The sequence below is a fragment of the Dasypus novemcinctus genome, chromosome X (genome assembly GCF_030445035.2).
Source record: "Dasypus novemcinctus isolate mDasNov1 chromosome X, mDasNov1.1.hap2, whole genome shotgun sequence".
Lineage (NCBI taxonomy): Eukaryota > Metazoa > Chordata > Mammalia > Cingulata > Dasypodidae > Dasypus > Dasypus novemcinctus.
The window spans coordinates 61,335,530-61,356,704 of record NC_080704.1 but is presented as its reverse complement, the minus strand read 5'-3'; the positions used below and the strand labels follow the sequence as shown (position 1 = coordinate 61,356,704).

At 48.6% G+C, this 21,175-nt stretch overlaps 1 protein-coding gene across 6 annotated transcripts in view; it reads left to right on the top strand.

Moving 5' to 3' along the window:
- The window catches only part of IQSEC2 (IQ motif and Sec7 domain ArfGEF 2), an 84,258-nt gene extending 63,299 nt beyond the window's left edge, over positions 1-20,959 (top strand). For 4 of the 6 annotated variants that reach the window (XM_058291892.1, XM_058291891.1, XM_058291894.1 and 1 more), the window contains 13 exons: positions 463-724; positions 1,542-1,943; positions 4,375-5,270; positions 6,640-6,801; positions 7,284-7,406; positions 8,320-8,486; positions 11,641-11,780; positions 12,567-12,692; positions 14,648-14,747; positions 15,395-15,556; positions 17,233-17,406; positions 17,967-18,016; positions 18,614-20,959. In XM_058291892.1, the coding sequence (XP_058147875.1) occupies positions 463-724; positions 1,542-1,943; positions 4,375-5,270; positions 6,640-6,801; positions 7,284-7,406; positions 8,320-8,486; positions 11,641-11,780; positions 12,567-12,692; positions 14,648-14,747; positions 15,395-15,556; positions 17,233-17,406; positions 17,967-18,016; positions 18,614-19,579 (3,730 nt within the window). In that variant the 3' untranslated portion in view covers positions 19,580-20,959. The remainder of the gene's footprint in view (positions 1-462; positions 725-1,541; positions 1,944-4,374; positions 5,271-6,639; positions 6,802-7,283; positions 7,407-8,319; positions 8,487-11,640; positions 11,781-12,566; positions 12,693-14,647; positions 14,748-15,394; positions 15,557-17,232; positions 17,407-17,966; positions 18,017-18,613) is intronic. The other 2 variants (XM_058291896.2, XM_058291895.1) reach the window with 1 other exon arrangement.
- Positions 20,960-21,175: the final 216 nt, after the last annotated feature.

The window sequence follows — 21,175 nt, the reverse complement described above, 5'->3', positions numbered from 1 at the left end:
AGGAGGGCTTGGAGATGGAGCTGTTAGAGGCAGGGCTATTAGAAAAAAGGGGCTTGAGGGGACAGGAGTAGGAGGAAACTGGTCTGAGGATAAGGCTGTAAGGGGAAGTGACCATGAAGTGGACAGGCTGTGGCGGGTGAGTAGGACTGGGGACAGGACTGAGAAAACAGAGAGCCTTGAGGGAAAGGAGTCCAAGAGGATGAAGCTGTGAGAGAAAGGGCTGAAGGGGAATGAGGATGGACTGTGAAGGCAATGGGGCCTGAAGGGACAGGGCTGTGAGGGCAGTGAGGAGATAGCTTGAGGGTAGGACTCCCTTCTGGCCTTTAAGTATTGGGGCCGCCATATCTGTGAGGAAACTGGGAGTGGCTGGGGGTAGGGGAAGATGTCTGGTCTACCTATTCTGGGTCTGGCCCAGCAGGCCTCTCTCTTGTTTCCATGGCTCATCTTATCTCATCCCCACAGTGTGGAGGGTGATGCCCCAGGCAGTGACCTGAGTACAGCGGTTGATAGTCCTGGGAGTCAACCCCCCTACCGGCTGAGCCAGCTGCCCCCCACCAGCAGCCATATGGGGGGCCCCCCTGCTGGGGTGGGCCTTCCCTGGGCTCAGCGGGCACGCCTCCAGCCAGCCAGTGTCGCCTTGAGGAAACAGGAAGAGGAGGAGATAAAGCGCTCCAAGGCCCTATCGGACAGCTATGAACTCTCCACAGACCTGCAGGACAAGAAGGTGCAGAAGAAATGGCTCTCTGGCTGGGAGCGGGGAGTGGGGATACAAGAGAGAGCCAAGGGAGGGATTGGGATGTGGCATTTGAGGGCGGTGTCTGGGAAGGGATAGTGAGACTACAATTGGAAAAGACTGGCTCACTCATTTACCAACCATACAATGAACCTTGTAAATCATTCGACAAACATATATTGAGCTCCATGCTGGGCAATGGAGATATAAAAATGAAATGATACCTGGACCCTGTCCTCAAAAATTCAGTCTAATGGGGGAAGCACACACATAAACTGATAATTTTAGAACAGTGTGATACAATATTTTAAGTTTATAAAGTAACAGAACAATACATATAAAAAATTAAATTTTAAAAAAGCCAAACCTGGAAGGGCATATACCAAAATTTTAGCTGGTTATACCTTGGTGGTAGGACTTGAGGTAAACCAACCTTCTTATATTCTTCCCTCCCTCCCTTCCTTCCCTTTCTCCCTTCCTCCTTTTCTCCCTTCCTATTTTCTTTCCTCCCTCTCTCCCTCTTTTCCTCTCTCCTTGTCTCTCTTCTTTCTTTTTCTCTTTCTTGCTCTCAATTTCATTCTTTGTTATTTCCTTTTTGGCTTCTCTGGATTTTTTCTAATTTTTTTAAAATAATGAAATAAAAGAGAAAACCTAATATGCTATGACCAAAGTGAGACAACACTATGAGAGCACAACCTGGCACATTCAGGTAACTGTAAGCAGTTAGCTGTGTCAGTGTGGTTGAGGGCCCAGGGAGATAAAGCTGTAGTAAATTTCTGACCTTGTTTCCCTCGATCCTCCCTGACAGGTAGAAATGCTGGAGAGGAAGTATGGGGGTTCCTTCCTGAGCCGCAGGGCTGCCAGAACCATCCAGACAGCCTTCCGCCAGTACCGCATGAACAAGAACTTTGAACGGCTACGCAGCTCAGCTTCAGAGAGCCGCATGTCCCGGCGCATCATCCTTTCTAACATGAGGATGCAGTTCTCCTTTGAGGAGTATGAGAAGGCACAGAACCCTGCGTACTTCGAGGGCAAGCCTGCCTCGCTGGACGAGGGTGCCATGGCTGGTGCCCGGAGCCATCGGCTTGAACGGGGGCTCCCATATGGAGGCTCCTGTGGTGGCGGCATCGATGGTGGTGGAAGCTCCGTCACCACATCTGGAGAGTTTTCTAATGACATCACAGAGCTTGAGGACTCATTCTCCAAACAGGTCAGGATCTCTGAAAAATGGGCTTTTTCCACATATCCTTGTTCTAGCTATTCCTGCTACTTTTCCCCTATACTCCAAACTGAAAGAAATTGCACAACAAGCATTTGATTTACAAAAAAAAATAGCTACAATTTGCATGGAGACTGTGACTGTGAGAATGATGAGAAAGAATTTGCAAGACAAAAAAATTATGTAGTTTTAACAACCAAATTAAAAATCTGGGTGCACAGAACAAGTAAGAAAATAAATGTTCTCTCTATTTTGAACTTGATCCACTATCAAATTAAGACTTAACTAGCAGATGATGAGCTCCGACGATGTGCCAGGGGCTGTGTTTGCCTCATAACAGACCTACAAGACAGGAATTATGATCCCTGTTTTATAGAGGAGGAGACTGAGGCTCTGAGGCTTTGAAAAGTGAAGTGACTTTCCAAAAGGGATGAGAACCCAACTCTTTCTGCTTCCAAAGCCCATGCTTTTTCCATTATACTACACTATCATGTATCAGGTGCTACGCTGGGCACTGTAGGGGAGACAGGTGAACTGGCCATGTCCTTGTTTTCAAGGACCTCTCAGTCCAATAGGAACTGGCAGATATGTGCACCTTACTGTCTCCTGAGCACATTACTGTGCTCAGAGGCATGAGAAAGGACTATAAATTGTTCAGTAGGAATCCAAAGGAGGGAGAAGAAACTTTTCTTCTGGGAGTACCAGAGAAGGCTTCTTTGAGAAAACAGCGTGGGAGCTGGGCCTTACCAGACAGATAAGATTTCACAAGTTTGAGACAGTTGGGAGGGTGTTGCTTGCCATGGGAATTACATCAGCAAAAGGATAAAATGGTGAGACTGTGTGTAATAGGTAGTAATGGTGGTGGGAAGCCATTCTCGACTTGGGGTGTCAGGCATATCTACCCAGGTTCGAATCCCAGTTCTGCCATTTCTCAGATGTATCACCTTGGACAAACTGTTTAAGCTCACTGAAATATGATCAATAAAGTGGAAATAAAGCCTGTTTAGGGCTGTTTTGAAGGTTCAGTTCAAATAGGTAATATATACGAAAGCACCTAGGACATCGTAGCTGCTAAGCTACTTGGTAAAAAATGTTGAATGAATGAATGAATGAATGCAACTTTATAAAAAAAGGAATCACCTTTGTGATCTGGCCCTGCCATCAGCCTAAGCATGCTTCACTCAAGCTAGTGAAGGGAATTTGTGGAGGGAAGGAGAGAAATATTGAAGAAAAGGTATGTTATTCATCCATTCATTCACACAACACATACTCTATTCTGTTTCAAGAATGTGTTGAGCTGAGCTAAGCAGAGAGAAACCAAGTGGATCCAGCTCTTTAGTGTGGAAAACAGAAGATCAGTCTGGTGGGAGAGATAGATGAACCAGGCCTTGTCCTAGCTCTCTATGTTGTCCTAGTCTGGTGGGGAAGTGTATTATCTATTGCTACATAACAAATTACCCCCAGATTTAGCAGCTTAAAACTGAGCTTGAAGACTGAGCCTAAACAATAAATATTTATTATCTTGTACAGTTCCTGAGGACCAGGAATCTGGAAGTGCCTTGGCTGGATGGTTCAGGCTCAGGGTCTCTGGTGAGGTTGCAATCAAGCTGTAGGCTGGGACTGCAGTTTCTGAAGACTCGACTGGGGCAATGGGTCTGCTTTCTAGCTCATCACTTGGCTTTTGGCAGGAGGCTTCAGTTCCTCACCATGTGAGCCTCTCCATAGGACTGCTCATGATATGACCTTCCCTAGAGTGAGTGGTCTGAGAGAAAGCAAGATCACCCAAGATGGAAGCTGTAGTCTTTTATTACCTAATCTCGGAAGTGACATACCATCACTTCTGCCATGTGCAGACCAACTCTGGTACAGCATGGTACGCAAGCATGGTACAGCATGGTACGCAAGGACAAGGGTGTGAATTTCAGGATGTGGGAATCACTGGGCACCACTTTGGAGGCCTGGGTTAAGCAGGCTTGTTCCATAGTCTCAAGGCTAAATATTATAAATTTCCTAGAGAGAAGCAGACAGAGATTTCTGGGAGTCCAGATGAACCTGGGGTCTTGGTATACCCTGGGGATGACAGAGGCAGGATTGTGGATTGAATCAGCAAGGACGTAGCATTTGGCTTGGATCTATATGGACATGAAGAAGGTATTGGAATATCTGAGAAGGGAACATGTGGGCATTAGTCCCACCTCCTGTGAGCTCACAATAGCTCCCTGGGAGTTATTTTATAGACTACAGAGAACCTGTGTGTTTGCGTGGGGGGGGGGGAGGGGAAACCCTCTTCTTGGCTGACCTGCCAGGAAGATTTCCCCCTCTTCCTTCCCTCCTTCCCACCCTTCTACCATCCCACCATCCTTTCCCTCACCATTCCTTCCTTTCTCTCCCTTTCCCTCCTTCCCTTACCCTCCCCCCACAGGTAAAGTCTCTGGCTGAATCCATCGACGAGGCCCTGAACTGCCATCCATCAGGGCCCATGTCTGAGGAGCCAGGGTCAGCCCAACTGGAGAAACGGGAGTCAAAGGAACAGCAAGAGGACAGCTCGGCCACATCCTTCAGTGACCTTCCCCTCTACCTGGAGGACCCAGTTCCCCCATCGTCCCCTGAGCGACTACCCAGCACAGAACCCCCACCCCAGGGCCGACCCGAGTTCTGGGCACCAGCCCCTCTCCCACCAGTTCCTCCTCCAGTGCCGTCAGGGACCCGGGAAGATGGTAGCCGTGAGGAAGGCACTCGCAGGGGTCCTGGGTGCTTAGAATGTCGGGATTTCCGACTGCGGGCTGCCCACCTTCCCCTGCTTACCATTGAGCCTCCTAGCGACAGCTCTGTGGACCTGAGTGACCGCTCAGATCGCGGCTCTGTCCACCGCCAGCTAGTGTATGAGGCTGATGGCTGTAGCCCCCATGGGACCCTGAAGCACAAGGGGCCACCAGGCAGGGCCCCAATCCCACACCGTCACTACCCAGTCCCTGAGGGCCCAGCCCCAGCCCCTCCAGGGCCTCTGCCACCAGCCCCTAACAGTGGCACTGGGCCCAGTGGTGTGGCTGGGGGTCGGAGGTTGGGGAAGTGTGAGGCAGCAGGCGAGAACTCTGATGGTGGAGATAATGAGAGCCTTGAGAGCTCCAGCAATTCCAATGAGACCATCAACTGCAGCTCTGGCTCCTCTTCTCGGGACAGCCTGCGGGAACCTCCAGCCACTGGCCTCTGTAAGCAGACTTACCAGCGGGAGACGAGGCACAGCTGGGACTCACCAGCCTTCAACAACGACGTGGTACAAAGGCGGCACTACAGAATTGGACTCAACCTCTTCAATAAGTACGTATTCCCCACTCTAGCCTCTTTCACTCCTTCCTACCCTGGCACAGGCACTTTTGCCCCTGGGACTGAACTCCAAATTATGATCCTGGTACTGCCATTCTCTCATTTTGTAGAATGGTGTTTCCCCCCCAGCTGTTGAGTGAAGAGAATTGGCAATAATGTGGCAGAGTGGAAAGACCCCCAAAATACCTGGTTCATCTTGTGCAAGATGCTCCCGCGCTTTTGGCCCCAGTTCACTGTCCATGAAATGGATTCCAAACCTTTTTTCCTCCACTTTCCCTTTTAAGTGGGAAGGCAATGTGATATAAAAAGGGCCCTCATCTGGAAAAGAGGAGACATGGACTCCTGCTCTGATTTTGGCCAGACTCATTGGGAAGCTGTGGGCAGGGTGGTTCCTTCCCTGGGCTTCAGTTTTTCCATTTCAAAAAATAGCAGGGTATGTATCTTTTAGGATTTTGGGAGGTGAGATGGAGTGCTGGTCTAATCAGTGGCTGTGACTGTACTCTTTCTAAGTGCCTGGTTTTGTGCCAGGTGCTTAAGAGTAGGGTGGATGTGTGACATTTGATTAGAAAATAATTGGAAAACAATCCCTTACATCTTTATAATCTGTTAAACACTGCCACCTAGATTTAATCCTCACAATAACTTGGCAAGTTGGGTAGTAGAGTCCAAATTTTGTAGATAAGGAAACTGAGATTTGGCGATGTGATGGGAATTGTCCAGAGTCACGCAATATAAGTGGTGGACTGAGACCCCTGTAGCACCAAAGTCTCTTCTAAATTCTATCTTCCTGGGGTTCTAAGATTCTGGAGTTCTAAATATGGGAACTAGTACCTGATAGCTCAGACCCAGATTTCTGGCATAGTGGAAATAAGGAAGAACTCATCTCTGGAAACATTCACAGAGGCTGTGTGGTACCTGCCTGGTGGGATGTGGAACATACGACAAAGTAACCTCTTCACTTCTTTCCTACTCTGAGATTCTGTAACTTGGAGAGAAGGGCTTAGCCTGGAACTCATGCCTTCTCTCAATGCCTTCTGTGAATATCAAAGCTGCTGGCCTACAGAAGCTCTCCTTAAATATCAATTTTCTTTCAATTGTGGCGTTGCTGCCAGTGAAGGAGGAAGTCGGGGTGAGGATACCTTGGAATTTTGAGGCTCTGTGAAATGGGCAAGTGGCTTCCTCTCCCTGGACCTCAGTTTTCTTATCTGTACCGTGAAGGATTGAGCTAAATTATGTATTTAACTGCCTTGGTCCTCTGAGGGCATGATTGGACCCAAATGTAGTTCAAAGTACCTCTGTAATGGGACAGAGGGCACAGTGTCCAGGAGGACAGTCATCTCATCTACCTTCCTTCTTTCTACAGGAAGCCAGAGAAGGGTATCCAGTATCTGATCGAGCGGGGCTTCCTGTCAGACACACCGGTGGGAGTGGCTCACTTCATCCTGGAGCGGAAAGGCCTGAGCCGGCAGATGATAGGGGAATTCCTAGGGAACCGGCAGAAGCAGTTCAACAGAGACGTGTTGGAGTGAGGAGCCCAGGATGGGGCAGGCTGGGCCTGGGATCCCTGGAAAAGGAGAGCAGGAGGGAAGAAGGGGGCAGCCTGTCCTTCTTGCTCAGACAGACTTTAAAAATAAGATGATGACATCGTCCTGCTCTCATACCCCTCTGCCCCAAAGAGTTCTAATCTCTTTTGTCCCTATTCCTGAAGTCTTCTGGGTGGCCCTGGGAAAGGCATGCTTGTCCTTTGGCCTGATTTGGGCCTTGATTTTTCCATCTCCGAAATGAGTGGGTTGATGGAAAGGACCTTTAGTAACTATGTGTCCTGCCTAAATTTTCTGGGATGGATTCAGTTTCAAACACTCTATCCTCTTAAGTACTTGTATGGGCCATAGGTCCAGATTTTGAAAGTCTAACCAGTGGAGTGTCTGTCCATTCAAGCAGGTCAGGGTGGGTCAAGCTTTTCAGCAGAGAAATTGAGAGTTCCACACCCCCATCTTTGCTCCTCAGCTGTGTGGTAGATGAGATGGACTTCTCCTCCATGGATTTGGATGATGCACTCCGGAAGTTCCAATCCCATATCCGAGTTCAGGGTGAGGCCCAGAAAGTGGAGCGACTCATCGAAGCCTTCAGGTGTGCCTGCTTCCCACTCTTAAAGTTGTCCCTCCCTGCTTCGAGGGAGTGTCTACAAGTCACTTCTCTTAGCCTCATATTTCCTCACCATTAAAGAGAAATTATAAATTCTATCTTGCAAAGCATTGTGGGGACCAGAAGTAATATACATAAAGTAGCCAGCTCTGCATATGGGACATAAGAATTCAATAAATGACAAAAACAGCTATAACAGCTCAAATATATTGAGCACTTAACTATATGTCAGCTGTTGAGCTAGATGTGGTTATTTCACTGAATGCTTACAACCAACTAACTACCTTATGAGGAAGGTGCTTCTATTATTTCCTGTTTGCAGATGAGGAATCTAAAGTTTAGAACAGGTAAGTAAGTTACCCAAAGTCATGCAGCATATAAACGGTGGAGGATTTGAACTCAAGTCTCTCTGACTCCATGATCTATGGACTTAACCATTGTACTCTATTATAAATGCTTTGGGGATTAGATAAACCTGGGTATAAACTCTGGCTCCACCACTTTTGGTTTTTGGAGGAGAAACAGAAGAGTTGATGAAAACTTGTTTCCCATAATGGGAAAAGTATTTGCTTTGCAGTCAGAAAGATCTGGGTTTTCATTCTGGCTTCATTTTGAGCAAGTCGCCTCACTACTTTGAGCCTCAGTTACTTCATCTGTAAAATAGGGCTGCTAATGGTTACCTTGCAGGATTGTGATGACATGAAGCCCCTGGTAGTGCTCTGCTAAAGGTGGCAATTGTGATTGTTAGGCTAGTCTTGGGGAAACTCTGAAGAGGACAGACCCAAAGGGCTAGGGAGTATTTATTGGAAAAAAGTTTGGTTGTGCCAGAGTGGGAGGATGTTGAGTAGGTGGAGATTGCTGGTGCCTGAGCCTGGCCTTGGCCCCTCCTGCCCTGCAGCCAGCGGTACTGTGTGTGTAACCCAGCCCTCGTGCGCCAGTTCCGGAACCCAGACACCATCTTCATCCTTGCTTTTGCCATCATCCTCCTCAATACCGACATGTACAGTCCCAGCGTCAAGGCTGAACGCAAGATGAAACTAGATGACTTCATCAAGAACCTGAGAGGTGAGCAGATGTTCCTATTAGCTTTTCCTGTCCTTCACCTGGGACGGGAAAGTGGGCAAGGGGGTGGGGTGGGGGGGAGAAGTATGGGGGAGATCACACATTCCCAGGGTATTCATTTATTAATTCACTCAAATATTTATTAGTCCATTTACTTATTCATATACTGAATATTTATTGAACACCTGCCATGTCCTAGGCTCTGTTCTAAGTCCTAGGGTTATTGCAATGAAGATGATAGAGAAAAATCCTGGCCTTTAAAGAGATTACACTAATTTGCTCACTCAGTCATTCACTTATCTGTTCATTCATTCACCCCTCTTTCCCTCTCTAGTTATGTCCATAAAGACTCATATAATTATTTATATATATATTTTTAAATTAGAGAAATTGTAGGTTTACAGAAAAAGCATGCAGAAATTACAGTGTTCCCATATATCCCCTCCCCTTTTATTATCACTGTGTTTTGGTGTGGAAATTTTGTTACAATTGATGAAAGAATATTATTATAATTGTAATATTCACTATAGTCCACAGTTTACATTAGGGTTCACTCTTTGTGTTGTACAGTTCAATTTTTTAAAAAATATTTTTATTCTAGTAACGTATACTTCCCCTTATAACCACATTCAAATATGTAGTGGTAATTATATTCACAATGTTGTGCTACCATCAACACCACCCATTACCAAAACTTTTCCATCACCCCAAACAGACACTCTGTACTAATTAAGCATTAACTCCCCATTCCCTACCCCAACCCTGTCCCCTGGTAGCCTGTGTTCTAGTTTCTACTCTACAAATTTGCTTTTTCTAGTTATTCTAGGTGCCCTCTCCTCCATTCACTATTAATTAATTAATTCATTCATTCATTGATTCTTTCAACCAACCAGCCAGCTAGCCTATCCACACTTTCTGAGTGCCTAGTGTGTGCCAGGCTCTAGGATGGGTGCTAAGGGCAATGGAGAGGAGTCTGCCATAGTCCCAGCCCTGAGAGAACCCCCTGTTTGTGGGACAGACTGACCTGTAGTACCCAGATAGCTAACAGAAGGCAGAAATTGCACAGTAGTGACAGAGAGGCCAAAAGTATAGTCAGAACTCAAAGGAGGAAGAGCCCCCCTCAACCAGCTTGAGGAGAAAGCAATATTTTGAGGTGGCCTTTGAAGGCATGTGACAGAATGGATTTAGAGGAGGGATTATCTAGACGTAAGAATAACAAAGGCACAGAGTTAGGAAAATGTACATTTGTTTAGGGAACAATCCAAATGGGGTGGGTGATCCAGATGGGAAAAAGGTCAGTTGGAACCAATAAATGAGGGTCTTGAATGCCAGGTGAAAGGTATCACTTTGATCTTTTATTCTTGGTTTATTGTACTCATACTAAGCCCTACCTCTCTCCAAAGACCAGCCTACTAAAAATAGCACACATGCTAAGATTATTTAAACAAATGAAAGCGGGGAATAAGACTTGAGGGGGAAAAAGATAAGACAAATATATCGGGGTTTGCCCAGTTGATAGGCTTCCAGGTCTCTGGCGGCTAAGGTAAAAAAGAAAGGCAGTGGGATGAAGGCTGTTCTTTTAAAAGCACCTGTCCAAGGAGTAGGTGTGGCATTTCCAAAGGAGAAAATATTTTCCAGAGCAGAAGGTTTAGAGAGAAGGGTGAGTGAGTTTTACTCAGACAGTCAGGAATAGAGAAAGATGGTAGACTTGGGAGAAGGGAGTTAGAGGCCAGCTGGAGCTATCTTCTAGAATCCTGTCATTATTCATTCATTCTCTCTCTCTCCCTCTCTCCCCCCTGTATATATTAGTTTTCCCTCCAATTATTAAATAAATAAGCAGACAAACAAATGCAAGGGATTCATGCTTATTTCAGAAACTTCAGAAAAAATGTAAAAAATTTCTTTTAATCACCCCCAAATTCTGCCCCCTAGAGGCAACTAAGGTTAATATTTTGGTGTATTTTCTTCTAAATCTTCTTCCATGCATATGTAACTTTTTTCCTAGTTATGAATATGCTATCCATGCAATTTATTGTTTTGGTCTTTTCACTTAATGTTCTGCAAGGATTTTCTCATGCCATCGAAATCTTGTAAGCATCATTTTTAATAGCCATATATTCTTTTTAAGATTTATTTTATTCATTTATTTCTTCCCACCTGCTTGTTATTTGCAGTTGCTGTGTCTGTTTGTCTTCCTTGTTTCTTTAAGATGCACCAGGAACTGAACGCAGAACCTCTGATGTCAGAGGGAGGCACCTAATTGCTTGAGCCACCTCTCATTATGTTTTCCTCCCTGTGTCTCTTCTTTTTTTTTTTTAATTTTATTGATTTTTTAAAAAATATTACATTCAAAAAATATGAGGTCCCATTCAACCCCACCACCCCTACCCCACCACTCCCCCCCCCCCAGCAACACTCACTCCCATCATCATGCTGTGTCTCTTCTTGTATCATATTGTTATATCAGCTTGCTGCACCTACCCATCACACTAGCTCACTGTCTTCTTTAGGGGGCACCAGGAACTGAACCAGGGACCTCCCATGTGGTAGGCGGGACCTCAATCGTTTGAGCCATATCCACTTCCCCATATATTCTTTTCTTAATGAGTATACTGTACTTAGCTGTTCCACTATTGTTAGAACTTCAGTTGTTTCGAGTTTTTCCCTGTCATAAGTAACACTTAGTGAACATCCTTATACATATAACTTATACATCCTAATACATTTCCAATTAACTCCTTAGGGAAGATTCCTAGAAGAGGAATCACTGGGTCTGAACGTTTAGGCTCTTATCAAATTACCTTCCGAAATAGCTAAGCTAATGTACATGCTTACTTCCGTGCACTCTTACTAACACTGGTTATTATCATTTAAAATTATTTTTGCAAATTAGAAAGTTTTAAAAAAAAGGATCTGATTCCTTGTGCCATCTGATTATTTTAACTATGGTATGTTCTGAGTTACTTAGACAAAATTCCCATCCCAGGGAAGAAAGCAACTGGCTGTTCTGTTGAAAAGCACCTTTCCTGGTCCTAGTCCTGGTCCTGGCTGAGGGTCTGAGGGTGCCCATTTGCTCCAAACTATGGCCCATGCCCAGGCGTGGAGTATGGTGGAGAGCCCCCTTCTACTCACTCCCTGCGTTGTTCTCCCCACTCAGGGGTTGACAATGGCGAAGACATTCCCCGAGACCTCTTGGTGGGCATCTACCAGCGCATTCAGGGGCGTGAACTGCGGACCAACGATGACCATGTGTCCCAGGTGCAAGCTGTGGAGCGCATGATTGTGGGCAAGAAACCAGTAAGTACCTTGGGAGGCTGCAGAGGGGACAGGGTTCAGGTCTGCCTCTGCCACTGATTGGTAAGTCACAGTACCTCTCTGAGCCCAGGTTCCCCTTACCTGTAAAATGGAGTAGTTGATAAGGCATTCCTCAGCAGGCTGAGGTCCACATTAAGTGGAATGCTCTGGGAATGCTTCTAGCACTTTGCAAGGCTTACAGATGGTGCTGTGTAAATAGTAACATCCTTCCCACTTCTGGTCTTGCCTGCCCATCCCAAGTGAGGAGCCTAGCTAATAGTTAGCTGATAACAAAAGCAGGAACAACTATAGTCATTTAGTCATTTATAGATGCCTTTCCACTGAGCCCAGCATTTCACTGGGAGCCAGAGACACAGATATGAATCAGACATAATCTCTGTCCTTGGGGGCACTTACAGACCAGTGGGGGTGCCAGACAAAGACATAAATAATACTTCTTCCTCTAGTCTAGTTAAGGGGAGCACAGAGGAGGGAGAGGTCATTTCCAGTCCTGGGGAAATCAAAAAGGGCTTCTTGGAAGAGATAACACTGGAATTTGTCTTTGAAGGAAAGGTGGAATGTGACCCTATGGAACTGGGCAAAAAAAACTACTGGGACAAAGGCAAGACAGCAGAAAAACTTAGGCCTTAGTTGCTTATATTCCTTGTTTCAGAGTGGCAGTGATATGTATCAGAGGTAAACTTCCTGTTGCAGTTGAATGTTAAGGTCCCTGAGACCTGAAGCTGCTGGGCTGGCCTTACCAACCCCAATTTCTTCATGCCTATCAAGGTTCTGTCTCTTCCTCACCGTCGACTGGTTTGCTGCTGCCAGCTCTACGAGGTGCCAGATCCAAACCGCCCTCAGAGGCTAGGGTTGCATCAACGAGAAGTCTTCCTCTTCAATGATCTTCTTGTGGTATGAGCACTGTAGGGGAGGGGATAGAAAAGAGATGGTAAGCTTGGACTCTGCATCTGGTGTGAACCATGTTAGCTTTGGTGGGTGGAGGCATGGTGGGTGAGGTGCTCTGCCATGCGATCTGCATGGTCTCAGGCAAGGCATTGTCAGCCTTTCCTCTTTCTCGTAGACCCATGTGGAAGTAGTGACAGCTACACAGGGGCAGAAAATGTGAGGAGCTGGGGAGATGACAGACTTACAATCTGGGAAGTGGTAGGAAGGGTCCCTGTCCACCTCAGTAATCCAGAGGGTTGAGGAAAGGGAGGTAACCCTGTGACCCTGTGACCCTGGGGTCAGTCTGAAACCTCTGGGTGGCTGGGATGCTTGAAGTGATTCTTAAAGCAGAGCTCTTTGCCAGTATGGATGTTCGACAATTAGTGATGGGAGACTTAGGACTCTGCTGGCTGGCTGGGAATCTTGGTCTCCTGTCCATCCACTTACCCAGGGCAAGAACCAGCCTCCTGGATAGCCCCCTGCTTGTATGACTGCAGGGACAGAAAGCTGCCTTCCTCCAAGGCAGCCAGTATCCTTGTCAGACAGCTCTGACTGTTAGAATCTGTCTCCCTATGAGTTTCCTCCAACGATCTTCACTCAGTCCTTGGGATCACAAAGAATGAGTGTTCTCCCTGTGCTCTGAGACAGTTCTTCAGGAATTTGAAGACAGTGTTCTCTCCCCACCCTCCTTTGGTTTTCTGTCCTTTAGGGTAGCGCTTCTCAACCTTGGCGCTATTGACATTTGGGGTCAGATGAATTGTTGTTGTTAGAGGCTCTCCTGTATTTTGTAGGATGTTTAACAGGACCCTAGTCTCTACTTACTGTGTGCCAGTAGTACCCCTCCCCTAACCAAAAATGTCTCCAAACATTGCTAAATGTCCCCTGGCAGGGGGTGCAAAGTCACCTCCAATGGAGAGCCACTGCTTTAGACTAAGCACCTCCAGTGTCCTCTCTAAGCTCCAATTCCCTCCCCTGTGAAATGGGCTAATCCCTACCTCACAGCATTATCATGAGGATGAAATAAGATGCCAGATATGGAATGGCCTAATCCTGAGGTATGCCTGGCCTATGTAGCTACTAAGCAAGTTTTTAAACGTCTTTCGTGCATTGACACCAGTTGTGTGTACAGCCCTGTGCTAGGCACTAGGTACACAGAGATGAATCCGATTCAGGCTCTCTTCTCAGGGAGCTCACAATCAGAAGGACCTAAAAAATGTTTGGCATAACTGTGTAACCATCCTGAAATCACGAGCAGCAAAGGAACAAATAGATAAATGAGACCTCCTCAAAATTAAAGCCTTTCGCAGCTAGCAAATATGTCTGATTTTAAGAGCTACTTGCAGGCTGCCTGTGGTATTTGCAGCCTGTGTTAAATGAGTCCAGAATCCCCAAGTACTTGATAAAGACCTTGGGCTATTGAGACTAAGACCTGTGGCAGATATTACCATTATGTGGTAGGCCCAATGGGCCCATGGGGATGGGTGAGATCCATTAAAACCAGATCCTCTGCCTCTTGGTGCTCCTAGTCCAGCAGGGGGCAACCACATACTCAGAGGACTACGTAAAACCTGACAGGTAAAAAGTATTGAAGCAGCACTCTGGAAACTGAGGAATGGGAAAAAAATATTCCATGTATGTAGATTGTTAGGACAGGCTTCCTGGAGAGCGTAGCAGTCAATTAATTCTTGTAAAATTTGTAAATGCCTGTTGTGCGTCATCATTACATCAGGAACTCACTTTTTCTCCTACCTCTCCTATTCTGCTCCTCAAGCTTCACTTCTCCCCAACTTGTGGGTATATGTGTTTATGTGTATATGTCTGTTCATGGGGATAGGAGAGGAGGGTGGATACTATAAATAGGTACCATGTGGAAATTCCCCACCCCAAACCCTGCCTCTTGTCTTTTTTCCACCCCTGCAAAGGTCACCAAAATTTTCCAGAAGAAGAAGATCTTGGTGACGTACAGCTTCCGTCAGTCCTTTCCTCTTGTGGAAATGCACATGCAGCTCTTCCAGAATTCATGTGAGTCCCTTCTTGGATCCCAGGATCCCAAGAGTCTATTCCATGGCCCCCCTGGTCATCCTTCATCCATATCATCCTCCTGTGGCTGCCTTTCCCAGCCAACCACTCATCCATACCAGCCTCCAATTTCTGGAGTCCAACTGAGCTAAGGTCTCTAAAGCATCTAGCTGGTCCTGGAATGAAGGGTAGCCCAGAGTAGAGTACAGCTTGGGTCTAACCCCAGGGGAGCTTATGGTCTTGCAGAGAACCACTGTGTATATGTGTATACATGCGTGTGTTCTCTGGGTGGGCTGAAGAGATGGCTATCACACTATGTCTTGAAGGACTGAGCCAGGCAGAGCTTCATTGGGTGACATTCTGGGCAGCAGAAGCAATGTGAGTACAGGCAGAGGTGTAAAGGACAAGGGTTCCAGGGAGTAGCACAAAGTTTAGTTTGTCTTTACATCCTAGAGTATAGGAAGGAACAGGACCATGGCTACCAGGAGTTTGGGGGCTGTAAGGGCAAAGGGGAGCCATTGAAGATTCTTGAGCAGAGAAGAGGCCTTGATCAGAGTTGGGCATTAGAAAAATTATTTCATTTGTGAGCCACCTTGCTTCAATCCTGACAGAGGTGACTAACCTCCCCTACCCCCTTCCTTTCTCTGCAGATTACCAGTTTGGAATCAAGTTGCTGTCTGCAGTACCTGGTGGGGAGAGAAAAGTCCTTATCATCTTCAATGCTCCCAGCCTCCAGGACCGCCTGCGCTTCACATCCGACCTGCGCGAGTCCATTGCCGAGGTGCAAGAGATGGAGAAATACCGTGTGGAGTGTGAGTAGCCCAGCCACCTCTCCTTTCCCCTCTTCTTATACACTGCCCTGAAGAAATCAAGAATCCTGTCCTCTGAGAGTCTCAGAGTTGAGGGTTAGCTTTGTCCAACCTTCCTACCCTCATTCCCAGAACCCTTCAGCCTCTGCTTGAATACCTTCAGTTACAAGAGGTTGAGAAGGGGAAATAATGTATTTCCCAACCTCAGATTATTATTCCAAGCCCTAATTATGAGCCACCTCTTCTTCCTATTGGAAGGCAGCAGGGAGAAGAATCAGGGTATTGGAGGTAGGAGTCTATTTTCAGATCCCAGGTATGCTATTTATTATCTGGATAAACTGGGGCAAGTTGCTTAACCCTCTGAATCCCAGTTTCTTCATACAGGAAATGGGGATAATGAAGTCTTCTTCACAGAGTTGTGGAGATGAAGTGAGATAATGTAGACAAAGTGTCCTAATACATCTTAGGGGCTCATCAAATATTATTCCCCTTCTCACCCTCTCCTCTAATCTCTGCACATACTAATTCCTGATCTGAGTCCCAGTGACCTAACCTCCCAGCCCCCCAGGGGCTATACCAAGTTGTTTTTATCATACCTAATGGAAAACACTGATTATATCTCATTCTTCCCAATGCCCTCCAGAAGTTTTCTCTTCTCCAGGCTAAGCAGTCCCAGTTCCTTGTCACAGTTAAGTAACATGGTGATAAGGAGAAAGAGGCAGAGAGAGAGAGAGAGAGAGAAAGGGAGAGGCATCCGACAGCTCTTTGGTGAGGCCATCACAGTTCCAGGGTCTACTGCACTCCTCAGCAAGACAGGGTTAGAAATTTCAGTTCACCAGATCCCTTGAGACCCTGGGGAAATTCAGAGAGAGGGATTAGCATACCAAGATGAGGGGAGGGCAATAGACAAAAGTTTCTGTGACCTCTGTAGGGAGGTGGGGATATAGGAAGGCCAGGAGACCCCAGGCTCCAGAGTCAGACAGACCTGCTTCCAGAATGTCTGCACTACTATTTCCAGCTGTATGACCCTGGGCAAGCTCCATGACCTCTCTGAATCTCAGTTTCTTCCTTTGAAAAATATAGATGATAATATTTACCTCAGAACTGTTGGGAGGACTGAGAAAGGTGAAGTATGTATAGCATCCATCAAACTGCCTGGCACATAAGACAGTGTTCAATTCCTGTCAGTTTCCTACTCCTGTTCTTCCAGGAGTCCTTCTGATCTGGAGCAAGGTATCTGAGAACTGAGGGATTTCTGGAAAGATTGCCCTTTGTCATAGGCTAAAAGGGTCTCCCTGTCCATACTTTGAACCACCTGCTGGGAAGCTCTTTGTTAACGTGCAAGGGTGGTTTGGGAGACTGAGAGGGGGCCGGGAAGGGGAAAGGCAAGAAGGGTGAAAGGAAGAGGAAAGTAGCAGGAAGAACAGGCATTAACAGAATGAAGGAAAGGCTGATCTAGAGGAGTTGGTGTGAGACAGGGGTTGGGCACCAAGGGGGCTTCAGAGATGAAGCCAAGGTTTTAGGGGAACACATGTGCTGGCTATCTAGAGGGCAAAATTGGAAGTGTAGGGGATAGAAGGAAAGAGGAGGAATAAGACCCAGGGAAGGTTGGGGTCAGTCAGGCAGCATCTCACTCCCATTCCTGACCTTCACTCCCCGTCTCTCTCACTGCCACCCAGCGGAGCTGGAAAAGCAGAAAGGTATGATGCGGCCTAATGCCTCACAGCCTGGAGGGGCCAAGGACTCAGTTAATGGGACTCTGGCCCGCAGTAGCCTGGAGGACACTTATGGGGCAGGCGATGGGCTCAAACGGGGTGCACTCAGCAGCTCTTTGCGAGACCTCTCTGATGCAGGTAAGTCTTCTGGGCCCCTGCCCTAGCTGGGGAGACATGGGACCGTGTGTCCTCTTTGCCTCCTATCACTGACTGCCAGCCTTCCTGTAATCTGCCCCCCACACACATACCCCAACTGCATCCAGAGCCCTGGGCACTGTGCCACGGGGGGCCTGGTAGCCAGGTCAGAACAGGTGGAGCCCAGGGTTTGGGCTAGGGAGTGTGAAGTGGGGCCACAGTCTTTCTCTCTCTTTCTCTCTCTCTCTTTCTCTTTCTTTCTTTCTCTCTCTCTCTTTCTCTTTCTCTCTCTCTCCCCCCCGCCTCTCCCTCCCCCCCACCCCTCCTCCTCTTTTTCCTCTTCTCTCTCTCCTGTACCACCTCTCATCCTCCTCCATCTTTTCCTCCTCTCTTCTTCTTCTCTACCTCTCCTCCTCCCCACCTCCCCCTCTTCAATGGGGGAAAGGGATAATGGGGTGTCTGTCCCCGGGAGGGGCCCAGGCCTGGTGCCCAGCTCTGGAGCCCAGCAGGGTGGGGAGGGGGGGTTGCTACTCTGACGCTGGGCTCCTTGCTTGTGGGTGCAGGGAAGCGGGGGCGGCGTAACAGCGTGGGATCGCTGGACAGCACCATCGAAGTAAGTGCCAGCTCTTGCCCCACTCATCCTCTGCATGAGCCCTGCCCTGGCCATGGAGCCCCAGAGGAGGAGGGAACCTGTTGCTTCCCCTTCTTCCATGCTGGGAAACGTGTGGCTGCCTCTCCCAGCCAACCACTTTCTCCATCTGTCCTCAACTCTGTCTGTCCTCACTCTGCCTGTCTCTCAGTCTGTCTTCCCCTCTCCCATGCCCCTTCTCAGCCCAGGGCAGACGCTGAGTAGTGACGCCCTTGAAGTTGGGCCATAAGAAGCTCTTACCTCCAAGTCCTGTTCTTTGACCCTGAGCAAGTCACTCTGCCTCTCTGGGCCTAACATTTTCCTTGCCTGCAAAATGGGGAGGTTGAGGAGGTAATACTAATTCTTCCTCTCCCGGCTGAGGCTCAGATGAGATAGTGGATCTGACAACAGAGCTTGGCAAGCTGGGAAGCTCCATGTACAAGTACAGGATTGTTATTTTATTATTATCATGGCTTGGGGGTTCCTGTCTCCCCAGCTCCAGTCCTCAGGAACAGGGGTGGGTTTAGGGTTGGGGGTTTAGGACCTCTAGATTGGCCTGACTTCCCCCCTCCCCCCTTCCAGGGGTCTGTTATTAGCAGTCCACGCCCTCACCAGAGGATGCCACCTCCACCCCCACCCCCGCCGCCTGAGGAGTACAAGAGCCAGAGGCCCGTCTCCAACTCCTCATCCTTCCTGGGCTCCCTATTTGGAAGCAAGCGGGGCAAGGGGCCCTTCCAGATGCCACCACCGCCAACAGGCCAGGCCTCTGCCTCCTCTTCATCTGCTTCTTCCACCCACCATCACCACCACCACCACCACCATGGCCACAGTCATGGTGGCCTGGGGGTGCTACCTGATGGGCAGTCCAAGCTCCAGGCCCTGCATGCCCAGTATTGCCAAGGACCGGGCCCCGCCCCACCACCCTATCTCCCACCCCAGCAACCCCCTCTACCCCCACCTCCTCAGCAGCCCCCACCCCTTCCCCAGCTGAGCTCCATCCCACCACCTCCAGCCTCAGCCCCACCTGTGGGGCCACATCGCCACTTCCATGCCCATGGTCCAGTCCCAGGTCCCCAGCACTATACTTTGGGCCGGCCGGGCAGGGCTCCCAGGCGGGGGGCTGGCGGACACCCTCAGTTTGCACCACATGGTCGCCACCCCCTGCACCAACCCACATCCCCATTGCCCCTGTATAGTCCTGCCCCCCAGCACCCTCCAGCCCACAAACAGGGCCCCAAGCACTTCATCTTTAGTCACCACCCACAGATGATGCCAACAGCAGGGGCATCTGGGGGCCCTGGATCCCGGCCACCAGGAGGTTCCTACTCCCACCCCCACCACCCGCAGTCACCGTTGTCACCCCACTCACCCATCCCGCCCCACCCCTCCTACCCACCCCTGCCCCCGCCCTCACCCCACACCCCACACTCACCCCTGCCGCCCACCTCACCTCATGGTCCACTGCACGCCTCTGGGCCCCCTGGCACAGCCAACCCACCCACTGCAAACCCCAAGGCCAAGCCAAGCCGGATCAGCACCGTGGTCTGATGAATGGATAGAGTGAACTGGGGCCCAGGAAGATCTGGGGAAACCACAGCAGAAGGACCTTGCACCCTTTCTGCTTCCTCAGTTTTTTTCAAAATATATATACACATAGAAATGTCCTTCTCCCCACTTCCTCCCTGCCTTGGGACCCTTCCTCAAACCCCCAACAGTCGGTATGGGGTTTTCTTGAGATTTGAGATCCTTGCCACTTGAAGCCTGGACCCAGGGCTATCTAGCCTTGGGGAGTGGTGAGGACCTTTCAGAAATCCTCTTCCTCTTTTTCTTCTCTTCATCTCTCCCTCCCCTACCCCCCTGCCCCTAGTTTTCCCTGGAGGTCGAGCCAGCTGGCCTCAGACCTCAAGGCCCTAGCCAGCTGGCCTCAGACCTCCAGGCCATGCAGCTCTGGTTGGTAGAGAAGGGCAGGTATCAGGAGCTGTAGGGGTGAAGGTTTCCCCAGAGTTCCTCTGGCATGTGGAGCTAGGAAAGAACTATGTAGAGTCGTGGTCAAACCTCAGCTGGCTTGGCTCTCTCTCTGATCTCAGGGCCTGGCCACACACCTCTATGTGTCTTTCTGCCTGCTGGAGGACATAGACTGTCAATGCACTTGGTAGGTGGGACCTCACCTATAATGGCCCTCAGTGGGGCAGTTCTTTCTCTCTGGAGCCAGTCTATGTCCTTTCTCCATTAGGCCCCAGCCTACACCTCTTCAGCTTCAGGATCTTGTCTCTCCCTGCAATGTTCTTATCCCGCTCAAAGTCCAGACAAGTTTGGTTTTTTTCCATGGGGGAGGTGGGGCAGGTCTGGGATGAAAAGGGCACTGCCCTCCTTCACCCATATTGCATGACCCCCCCCCACCCCTTTATACTTATTCTGCCTACAACTGAAGACAATGCACTTTACAGATATCACCCACACACACCTCGCTGGGCAGGGCACTCAGCATCAGCCCTGGGGAGAGAGGTTTCCAGAGGGTCCTCATGAGCCTTCCTGAGGCAGAGATTGAAGCCATCAGAGTGGGGGGCTGGAAGCCAGGATGCCTGAGTCCTTCTGTCTTTCAAAATCTCCGCTGCCTCTCCAGCCCCTTTGCAGCCCTGTTTATTTATTATAAATATATTTTTTACAAGCTTCAGCTCCTCTTCTTGCCTGCATATCCAGTCCCTTTCTCAGCTCCCACCTCCCTCTCCTCTCTCTCCACCATGGTCACTCAGTACGGACAGACCCTGGCTGTATGAAGGGCGAGGAACCCCGGGGGGGTTGGGGGTAGGGGAGGGTGGCAGTGGGAGGGGCTGTATGGAGAGGAGCCCGGGGTTCAGGCATTGTCTTTTTTTCCCCCTTGTATATAAGAATGTATATTTGATGCCTCATAAAAAACCTTGTGCTCACCTCCTGCCTCTGCCTCCTACTTATGCCCTCCTTCCCCCACTGTGGAGCCCAGGGAGAAAGAGGCCTTAGCCCAGGGAGGTGATGTGCTAATGGTAGAAGTTCAGGCCACTGGGTGGGCAAAACGCTTCATTTTGGTGGGAAGTGAGGGTGAGGGAGGGTTCCTTATCTCCTTTTATAAGTAGCCTGCATGATATCATGAAAAGGATATGGGCTTTG